The 11,975-nt window shown below is 38.6% G+C and overlaps 1 protein-coding gene across 1 annotated transcript in view; it reads right to left on the reverse strand.

Annotated features, from left to right (window-relative positions):
- LOC111868552 (CKLF-like MARVEL transmembrane domain-containing protein 4) overlaps nucleotides 1-11,635 on the reverse strand; it is a 17,021-nt gene extending 5,386 nt beyond the window's left edge. Inside the window, exons 1-3 of the mRNA XM_023859297.2 lie at nucleotides 11,510-11,635; nucleotides 10,930-11,120; nucleotides 6,663-6,836 (exon numbers count right to left, since the gene is read on the reverse strand). Coding sequence (XP_023715065.1) covers nucleotides 6,663-6,836; nucleotides 10,930-11,064 — 309 coding nt within the window. The 5' untranslated portion in view covers nucleotides 11,065-11,120; nucleotides 11,510-11,635. The remainder of the gene's footprint in view (nucleotides 1-6,662; nucleotides 6,837-10,929; nucleotides 11,121-11,509) is intronic.
- Nucleotides 11,636-11,975: the final 340 nt, after the last annotated feature.

Raw genomic sequence — 11,975 nt, forward strand, 5'->3', positions numbered from 1 at the left:
TCAAGTTGAAGGGGCGAAGATTTGATACAGTTGAGGAAATTCAAGCAGAAACGCAGATGGTACTAAACACCCTAACAAAGAAAGACTTCCAGGATGCATTTGAAAAGTGGCAGAAACGCTGGGATCAGTATATGCGCTCCCAAGGGGACTACTTTGAAGGTGATGGTGCAGAATAAGATCTAGGTAAGATGTAATAGTTTTTATTAACATATTTTGGACACTTTTGGATTGCACCACGTATATAAAGGAAATGGGTGTTTAGATAAGATCAAGCTGAGTCTCCATATCAAAAGACTTAAGCAGCTGTTACCTTGATATTATCAAATGGATGTATCTGTCAGATATACTGTTGAAAGTGCCTCACATGGCATGGTTTCCATACTAGATTTCATTTTGATCAGTTCAAGCATTTAAGTAACATTAAATTATTACCTCAACCAGTTGAGAGGCTACAGTATTGGCATTCCTGATGGGAGGGATTTATTAGGTACACCAGTCAGATGGTCTCAGGTGGCATAATATACATAACATGTTTCATGACAATCAGTTTAGGCATTCAAGTAATATTAAGGTCATTATCTAAACAATCTGAGAGGCTGAAGTGTTGACATTACTGATGAGAATGATTTATGAAGTATGCTGTTTAGATGGCCGTAGATGGCATGACATACACAGCAAGTTTCACAAGTTCAGTTACAGCATTCAAATGGCTTCCCACCACGGTCGCCCGGGTTCGATCCTGGGTCTGGTCAAGTGGGATTTGTGGTGGACAAAGTGGCGCTGGAGCAGGTTTTCTCCGAGTACTTCAGTTTCCCCTGCCAATCTTTATTCCACCAACTGCTCCACAATCACCTTCACCTATCATCTGGGGCTGGTACAATAGGCCAGAAGTGGCCGCAGTACAAGGGACTTAGTCCCATCCCACTAGCATTAAAAAAAATTACAGCATTCAAAACTTGTTGGGAAGACACATACATATACAGACAACAAAGTGATCTCATAAACCTACTTGTATTTTGCCAAAACAAGGAAATTAAGCTAAAAATTTTATTAAATACATGCCGAAGATCTTAACTGTTACTGGCTGTACATCTCACTATTATGCTGGCATGCCTGCTATGCCGATGGCTGACCAGCAATACTAGGAGAATATTTTGAGCCAGACCATAGCAGTTAAAGGTAAAGCTCTCCCTGTGCTCAACTAATTAAGAACTACCCCATGAAAGCATATGGGGGAGGGGATCTATAGATCCATGTTTTCTGACCTTGGCACTTGGCACTGAAATTCTGTGCCCCACTCTAAACAGATTTCTGGTACTCTTTCCTGCAGTGAGTTATTTATAAACATGAATCTTAGGAGGGTCATTCATAATCTGAAAATATCATATTCCTGTCACATGCTGTCCGTGTGATCATTCTGTCAATATGTCACTGCCACTTGTTCATGGTTTTGTCAGCTTAGAGACAGTGGCATCTTAGTAAACCAAACGGAAGACTGACATATGGGTTGCTTCTAGGCAACAGCTAGGTAAACACTGCCTTAAAAGCCAGAACAGCAACAAACAAGTGGAAGAGTGTAAACACATCCCTCCCAACACACTAGAATGCAACAACAAGACATCTATTACTAGGAGACTGAGCAGGAAACAAGCTTCATCAACAACAGAGGCCATGTTTTCTGAGTGGTCCGAGTGGAGTCTATATAACAACAGCCTGTAGCTGGGATTAGCTTAGAGGAGTTCAGAGTTCAGTTCTGTATGGGAGGCTGTGAAGAAGAGTCAGTTGCAAAACTGCACCTGTGAAGAGAAGACTTTATGTGTAATATTTTGGAGTGGGTAATTTTGTGAGACTGTTATAGTTCCTGTGTTTTAATTCCGTTACCAGGAAACAACTTGTGTGCATGCATGTGCGTGTGTGTATAGGAGTGAATTATAAAGTGTAGAAATAGTGACAGCAAGAACCTGAGTTATGAGTCACTAAAACACATGACAATATACACACAAGTATATGTGTGTAGTTAAGAAGAAGTGAAGTTGGGGTCAGGCCATCATCAGATGTTTTCAGAACACAATATTAATCTCCTTAGTCTTGTTGCGGTATCAGCAAGTGGCCAAATAAATAGAAGTCTGGAACTGGGTGAGGGAGCAAACACCATCACAAGTTTCAACACAGTTCTGCTAGTCTTGTTATGGCAGTGGCAAGAATGGTACAGAGTATTGCTCCCAACACAACAGCTTCCCCTCATGATAATGGCATAAATTAAAGAAAAAATCTCAACAGAAGCTATGCTGAAGGGGGCCTCATCTAACACTATGCTTTATGAAGGTGCCCTAAAAGAAGAAACTGAGCCAAAATTTGGCGAAGACCATAACACCCTTGGGATTCTGATGGTGCCCATCCTTATATTGTAGCTCTCAGCAGGCTGAAGATACAAGACACACTTGACCTAAAGATTCTGCATAAACTACCACCTCTATTGTCTTCTTCATGTAGCGATCTAATTGTTGATTGCAGGGATTAATGAATACTGCAACAGATATTTAGACACACATGACTCTCACAGTACACACTAATTATTTCCTGTCATGACAGTACAGGAGATGAACACCTCTTTGGCTGCAATAATACAAATGAGATAGATTAGGGGAAAACTGAAAGATTACTGGCTCACTCCTGAACAGTTTTATATCCTATATTACAGGTAAATTCTGAAATGCAACCTATTTTTTCATATATTCAGATTTCTATATTTTTCTTTAGTGTATGCATCAACCTTAATATTCACATCAAATATCTGCTTTAATCCAATGACAAATGAAGAAACATACATTACAAAAAACATTTAAAAATAAATTAATAAATAGAAACTTCAATACTCTTTCATTTCTTGCTTGTGCCTCACACTTAAAGTCTACATCTGTGATTTTTTGTTTGTTCTTTTTTTGGGGGGGGGGTTCTCTTTGGCATGATTTTACTTAATGTAGATGGTAGGAATCTAAGGCAATTTTCCATTTCAATGTGCAGAATCTTTGGATAGGATTCTATTCTGCCAATCACATTCAGTTTGTCACTTCTTTTCAATTCCTATCACTAATTCAATTTTAAAACTCACTGAAAAATGCATAGAAATTACACATATGCAATTAAATACAAATACAGTCACGCATTAGTGACTAGACACAAGGGTTGGATCGGCAATGAGATTTATTGAACACTTACAAATCATAAATATAAGTAATTATAATGCTCTCACTAATTTGCACATGCTACTTCTCATAAGAGTCTTCTACATCTTCACTAGCTGTTGCCTGGTAATATATCCTAACAATGTCCTCTGCTTATGTTCTTACTGGCTGGTGACTGTCTAACAACGAATTAACTCAACTGTCAACTCTCAACTAGTTTGTCCCATTGATTCTCATTAGCCTCTGATCAAACCATACAAAAAACCTCTCAACAGTTCTATTCTTGCATGTGCATCCCTTCCGTTGTTTATTTAGCCAGTGCCTTGCAATGGACTACGTAATCATGTCACAATACCGATTCTTAAATACAGATTTGTATACATATACTGCAAACAATACACAGTGCACAGGTGATAGCACAACCTCCAAGAGGATACATTAGATGCAGAACTGCATGCCTCCTTCCTGCTAGTTGCTCAAGGTCAATGAACACCCACATGTTGCTTACTAACTGACATGATCATTAACCTTGAGAAAACAGTAAAATGTAAAGTTGTCCCTGCACTTAAATAATTAAGATCATGCCATGAAGACATATGATGGTGTGGGGTCGTTATTAATGTTCACCACACGTGCTTGCTATGTTCCCACAGTGGAATGGAGGTATAGCTCCGCCATGCTTGACCTCAGCACTAAAAGGTGAGTGCTCAACTTCATACCCCCAAGGAAAGAGCCCCCAGAACACATCGTATATGAAGCTGGGTGGGACCTGGAGCAAGTCTGCATGCTGTGGAGCAGATAAAAATCTTACCCCTGCCAGAAATTGAACCCCAGCCAACTAGCCCATAGCCCATCCCTGTACTGACTGAGCTATGCTGACTCCCTCTGTACAAACTGTAACATGCATAAATCAGAGGTGGGCAAATTATGGCCCTTGCATGAGGGTATGGATTTCATGTAGAGACTGAATTTCCATCATCAAATATGGGTAAGTCACTAATCATGAAATAGTAAAACAGGATAATTTATGCATTGCTTTGCTGAGACTCCAAAAATAAACACTACATGAGCTAAAACCTTATATAGGAATCACATTGTATTTTATATTATTTCAGGTATCTAAAGAAACATTTTAAAATAGTGCTTTTATACCAGTATAGAAAACCCTCACTATAGAATTCATCAATGCATTTTCTTTCAAATACTTTCACTAAAATACTTCAGTGGAAATATTTTCAATTCTAATACTGTAACTAGCTACCCCCACCCCAAAGTGAAGAAAGGACAAGAAAATTTGATACAAAAAACAAAAATTCAAGATACCTGATGCCCAGACAAGATTTAAATCTGGTTACTTAAATCCTGACTATATGCCAAAAGCATTAACACTTCAGCCAACTTGCTTGATCTCCTTTTGTCCATGGTTTACAAGACACCATAATACATTAAGCTACGTCATTCTTCAACAGGTGAATCAACCCCCATCCCCCACAAAACTATGTGCAAAATATGCTCCTTGTAGCTGAACGTGCTTTACATACTACAGGAACAAAAAAAAAGACTGTAAGATACAGTGTCTCTCTTACTGTTTACCTTTCATGGTATGACTGCAGCTGCAACTGACTCATTGAAAAACCCATCACTCTTCTCATGCTTCTGTACATGTAAGACACCCAAACATGTTTCTTCCCCCTTCATTTAGAGTACTAAATTGAAATGATGAAATATAAACTTAAACAATGTGTTTTTTCTGTATGATACTTATGTGAAAAAGGATCACATAAATCATGAAAAAGATTTTGCCATAAGTAACTTGATATTTGAGTTCAGCTTCAACAACAATTTTTTAATCAGTGAAGATGGTGTGTTCAACCAGGTCTTCCTTAGACAATAAATACATTAGACAGAATGCTGTGCTAACCAAGGAAAAGCTTCACAATACCCAAGCCAGATTAGAACATTCATCTCGCATATCCCTGAAACAATTAGTTCAAAAGGCACAGATTTTAATAACAAAAGCATGGAAGGAAACTAAAAGTTATGTCTGCAGCTGTATAAAATTATATGGGTTTAAGCAACTGAAAAGGGCTATTATGAAAGAAAAATGGATTTTTGTAATTGATTTTTGTATGCAGCACATGATGGTCTCACTGATTCAAAACTTACTTTTTTTTTTATTGACAAAGCTCCATTCCATCTGAATAAGTACACCAGAACAGGCATTGGAGCAGTATTAATCTGTGACAGACTTCTGAAGTACCCTTTCACAATCACATGATTGGTGTGCGGTGTGCCATTATTGCTACATGAATAGTAGGATCCACATTTTTTGGAGAACTATTAATTCAAAGCGGTAATCTGTGACAGACTTTGAAGTACCCTTTCACAATCACACGATTGGTGTGCGGTATGCCATTAAATCTACATGAATAGTAGGATCCATATTTTTTGGAGAATATTAATTCAAAGCGGTAATCTGTGACAGAATTTTGAAGTACCCTTTCACAATCACATGATTGGTGTGCGGTGTGCCATTATTGCTACATGAATAGTAGGATCCACATTTTTTGGAGAACCATTAATTCAAATCGGTACATCAATCACATTCTTCAGTCATATTTTGACAGCATTACAGCAGAAGAAAAGATACTGTTATTTTATACAAGATGGTGCTGCAGCACAGGTGTTGGAAGAAACAATGATAAGCTGCAGATTGCAGCCTGCAGTGTCTCCAGACTTAGACCCCTGCAATTTCTATCTGTGGAGGAACCTAAAAAAAAGTGTATTCAGATAATCCCCACATACTGGATAATTTTAACATTTGTGAAACAATTATATCTATTGATAACAGTAACTCAAACCAGTGTTAATCTTTTTCAAGAAACTTAAGTATGTTTAAAAGTAGGAGGGAAACATTTTGAACATCTACTGTGATGGTGAGTTCTTCTGAATAATTTATGTATTTTAAGAAATGCATATCCATGTTTGTTAAGCACCACATATTAGCCACCAATCTAGATTCTGTTCTCTTGGGAGGTCATGCCTAAGGTTCCAGCAGGTTCTAGCTAACAATAACAAAGAGGGTCAGGCGATTTGGTTCATCAAGAAAGATATTGCAAGACTCTTTTAACAATATACAGTTATACTGTCATACTAATCCATTTCATCTTTTAGATAATTGAGAAATTCAGATAAAAGGTTCTCAAAAACATTGGACTTTCAGTAACAGAGGTCAACATAAACACAAAAGCAACTGACTAGAATGTGGTACAAGTATGGAAATGAAGAATTAACAGGAGAAGAGAAAAGGAAGAAATTTTGTGGGACAAAAAATGATCCTATGTCCACTGTGCAAAGTTTCCAGAAACAAATTTTGTATAGAATATGTTAAATTAGAATAGTACTGAAATCAACATCTACTTAATTCTCAAATTTCCTCTGTGTTATAAGTACCATAAATTATTTCATGGAACTTACTATCTTCAACCATGGAATCCTATAGAACTTCTCTATTACATGAAACAGGTATAAAGCCAAAAGAATTCCAGTAAACCAAAATCCACCCATGGCCACAGTATTGAACCAGCTGCCACGCGATGTTATGGCCCCATATGACACTGTGATGCAAATAAATCCCAAAAGATTCAGCACCTGAAATACAAGAGTCATTTATCAAAATGATTACATCATCTCAGCAGAAAGAGCAGAAAAGCTATGTTTTTAACAGCTAAACTTTTGGATGTGGTAAAAAGCACAAATCTCTCACCATTATCATCACTAATTACATAACTAACCTTTCATGTGGCTTCACCACTGTATTAACCTAACATAATTTAGCTAATTAATTCCATAGAGCTGAGCTCTTCTTGAGAAGCAGCCAGTTTGGCAGCTACTCAAGAATTTCCCAACATTTTATGGAACTTGAAGGTTCACCACCATGTTCACAAAAACCCTCCACTAGTCCTATCCTAAGCCAGATCAATCCAGTCCATACCACACTATCCTATCGCTCTAAGATCCATTTTCATACTGTCCACCAACGCACATTTAAGTTTTCCTGGTGGTTTCTTTCCCTCTGGCCTTCCCACAAAAATCCTAAATGCATTTCTCTTCACCCCCATGTATGCTACATGCCCTGCCCATCTCATCATCCATGACATCATTCTAATTACACTTGGATAGACGTACAAGTTATGAAGTTCCTCCCATCACTTCATCCCTCTTTGGCCTAAACATTCTCCACAGCACTCTCCATTCATGTCAGAGACCAAGTTTCATAACCATACAAAGCCACAGGAAAATTACACTTCTCAATATTCTAATTTTTATGTTTTAGACAGCAGATGAGAAGACAAAAGGTTCTAGACTGATTGCTAGCCAGCATCAACATAATTTTCACATGGTATGTATAAAATTAAACAAATATACTTAACAATTCCTCATGAAACCTATCTATCTTTATCTTCAGTTGAGTCATACATATTTATATATCATCCTACCATTAACAAGCAGAAGCACCCATTCTTCACCCATAGTATACCTGCACTTATCATTATTACACTATATATAATAACTGAAACTTAAAAAAAAAATAATAATGTTATTAAGAAATTAAAGCTTTCATTTTAATTCACTTAGTGCGGGGTGGAGTCCAACTGGGTCCACTTGGCACAGTGGCCACTGATTGGCCTCCTGTAGCCTGCCCCGGGTGATTATGATGGAGAATTTGGTGGAATGAAGAGTGGCAGGGGAAACGGAAGTACTCAGAGAAAACCCGCCCCAGTGCTTACTCAAGTAACAAAAAGAAATGAATGAGGATAAGGATTCAAATTGCCGGTCACGGTAGCCGAGCAGTCTAAGGCATTCACTGTCTTCGCTCGCTCGGAAGCCGGGATCGTGGGTTCGAATCCCACTCAGGGCATGGATGTTTGTGTGCGTTTTTCTGTGTTTGTCTACAGGTAGAGGCCTTGTGACAGCTGATCACTCGCCCAAGGAGTCCTACTGAATGTGTAAGATCTAGTAAACCGAAGTGAAATGGAGAGTTTCGTGGAGGTAGGCCTAGGCCCAAATTGGGGCTGTAGCGCCACAGAAAAAAAAAAGAATTCAAATTGCATCCAAAAATTCTATCAAAATCCTTGACCATTGCTTTAACAATTGTGGCAACCATTCACAATGGCAAAAGTAGAGAGCAAATTTTGTATTATCCTTGGGTGTTTTACATAAGATCAGTAGCAGGAAACAGAACAGTTGCATTTTCATAAACATTAGACAAAGGCCACACCATAGCTCAAGCGGTTAGTCACTGGCTTCCCACCGCGGAGGCCCGGGTTCAATCCCAGGTCTGGTCAAGTGGGATCTGTGGTGGACAAAGTGGTGCTGGGGCAGGTTTTCTCCGAGTACCTCATTTTCCCCTGCCAATCTTCATTCCACCAAATTCTCCATCATCATAATCACCTGGGGCAGGTTACAATAGGTCAATCAGTGGCTGCTGTGCCAAGTGGACCCAGTAGGACTCCACCTCACACTAAGTGAATTAAAAAAAAAACATTAGACAAACATTACTCTCTTAACTACTATTTCAAGCTTTTTCTTTACTAAAATTCCAATGTGAAGTTCTTGGTTTGGTCTCTTCCTTACTGAAAAAGAAACATGACACCTTCCAACACTACTATAATTTTCTTGATCTGAAACTAGCAATTCCAGTCTCACCATCTGTTGGTAGGCTCAAGAATGAGTGGCTGACAAAGAAGCATTCTGAACACTGGGATGCCACACTGTGTATGAGCCAGTTGTAGGGCCTTCAGAAAAACTATCTAGGTGTTATTTTTGTTACTTCCACATGGATCGAATGATAAGTAAGAATCAGTGTTCAGTCTAACCCTGCTTTATTAAGACAGAGACTTTTGATACACAAGGGTGTCACACATATAACTATGGTATCACATAACAACAGATTCTGTTTTTACACCCACATAACAGTTAGAAATTAGGAACAGCACATGTAGCGCAGTCTGTTATTAAAATTGCTTACTACGATGCTGCCAACTCTAGCATTATATTTTAACATTAGAGACTTGCCAACATAACAATAGGGACCTTCTGGCCTCAGGCAGGAAATAAAGTAGGTTGATAACAGGATTGTTGACAACCAATGTACACTGAGACAGCACCTATGATGGGGTACCCAAAAGAAAACAAACTAATTTTTTTAAAGCAGAGCTTTTGTAGTACCGTGTTTTGCCGCTATGAGCGCATAGAGCTAACATTCCTGAGTCGATAAGCCGACTACTGTTGCTTCAGAAGGTAAGGACTAGTTTCGGCAGAGTTTATAGTGACAACTGTTTTGTGTGATCATCGTTTTTGCAATGGCTGATTTTCGTGAACAGCGTGCGGCAGTGAAATTCTGCTTTTTGCTCGGGAAAAGTGGAACAGAAACTCTTGAAATGTTAAAAACGGCGTAGAAGGACAATGCTATGGCGAAAACTCAAGTGTTTGAGTGCTTTCCTGTTTCAAAAATGGTGAAATGTCAATTGATGACAAACCTCGTTCTAGTCGTCCTTCCACGGCCCGAACACATGAAAATGTTGAAAAAATTCGTGAAATCATCAAGGAAGATCGACGACGGACCATTGAAGAAATTGTGGAGCTGTCGGGAGTGACTGGGAGCTCAGTGGCCAGATTTGTTGCAGTTGGGTGACTGGTTTTTCCATCATGACAATGCCCCTGCTCACACAGCCCTGTCTGTATGACAATTCTTGACCAAAAATGGTATGATCCCTGTTCCTCACCCTCCATACTCACCCGACCTTGCCCCGTGTGACTTTTTTTTTTGTTTCCTCGAATGAAAAAAGAGACATGAAAGGAAAAAACGACGGAGGCGCTGTCAAGCATCTCAAAAGATGAATTTAGACAATGTTTTCAAAAATGGAATAAAAGACTAGACAAGTGTATTCGTATTAGTGTAAGTGGAGAGTACTTTGAAGGGGATTGAAGGTTTGTGCTTAAAATCTGAATAAATAAGTTTAAAAAAAATAAGTTTGATTTCTTTTGGGTACCCCCTCGTACATGTTATGGGCCTCTTGGATAATACTATATGCAGGACATGGTGATGGGAAGAATCCTCCTACCAAATACTTCATCAACCCTGAACTCTGGTCAGACATAGAACAAAGATCTTCTGCTCTGCATCATTGGAACTGAAAGATATTAGTAGGGCTTCAATCAAACACGTTTTGGCTGTAGCATTCAAGACAGGGCTCTTTTGAAGGGCCTTTGTGAAAATAAGGAAACAAAATGGACACAATAATGGTCTGGGTGGCTGGAGTAACAAGAAGTCGTCTGCCGCCCCCCCTCCCAAATAAATAATCAATACCCAGGCTAATATCAGGTAACCTGATACCCTGTAGCTGCAACTATATCCAGATAAAATTTTGTTACATTGGTAACCAGTGACTCCTAAGCAAATTCCAAAATCATCAAACCAGTTGGGAATACAACATTGGGAATCTGAAACTGACTGCCCACAATATGCATAAATTAAATAATTATAATTATTTACCTTCTGATAATTATCAGAAGGTAAATTCTTTGGTGAATGAAAGTACATTATACATCCAACTTTATGCTTCTGTTTTTCATCTTACACATAACACTACAAACAAACTTATGTAAGTGCCCAAATAACATCAACAGGTACAATTTTGTTTCTTTACATTGATGAAATTGTATCAAATGAGTTACTCACAATTTGTGCAACTTTCAGCATCCCTGGGATGGTTCGAACATAAAGAGGGTCATAGCGAATATTTGTCTGCACTGTTGTATTTGATGAGGTGACTGTGGTAGTAGTATGCTGATCAGGAAATCCTTGATCTGCCATTCTCTTGTTCTATATTTCAGATTACCACCTTGACGGGTATATTCCTCACCATGAACCTAAAAGATCAAAGTAAAAAAAGGTAAAGTTGTCCTTGTGCTCAACTAATTAAACACTTTGCCATGAAACCGTAATCAAAGTAGGTCATGGTAAAAATCGGAACCTGTATCTCCAAGTTTCTTGCTATACGTCTCAACTACTTACAACCACAATAATTATATAACACGATTTTCATCTAAATAATTAGTATCCGAAGTCCGGGCAAGTGAAAGTCACTAGTGTATCAACGAATGTTCATCAGTTTGTATCATCGCTGAAAATAGGTATACGCCTCCTAAAAAGGGAGCGGTCACTATATCGTTACAGGTACTTTCATACTCCACTCTAAATGACGAATAGTATCATATTCTTTGACAGATTTCAGGTTACCATACACTATAAATCTTACCGGTATTTCCGATCACTAAACGTCACTCTCGGATTTTAAAAACACAAAATTCCAGTACTCTGCAAGCACAAGCATTTCCTCATCGATCTGTCATACTCGACAAATATTGCAACGGATCAGTGGGGCAAACTGTGAAAAGTCAAATTTTCTACTCCTTATACCACATTTCCCTGAAAGAAATCAATATTACTATAGTCATCCACAGAATAGCTTCGTACTGTTTACCTCGAAAGTTCATCTCTGATAGCAGGTTGCGCTGTAAAACTAGTACTTCTGGATCTTCTGGATCACGAATTGCCAACATTATTCCCTCACTCACGGAGCTGAGCCCTTCTTGAGAAGCCTCCAATTGTGCAGCTACTCAAGATATTCCTAGCATTTTATGGAACCCGGAGGTTCATTACCGTGTTCACAAGAGCCCTCCACTGGTCCCTATCCTGAGCCGGATCAGTTCAATCCATACCAT

This window comes from Cryptotermes secundus, unplaced genomic scaffold (assembly GCF_002891405.2).
Source record: "Cryptotermes secundus unplaced genomic scaffold, Csec_1.0 scaffold330, whole genome shotgun sequence".
NCBI classification, from domain to species: Eukaryota; Metazoa; Arthropoda; class Insecta; order Blattodea; family Kalotermitidae; genus Cryptotermes; species Cryptotermes secundus.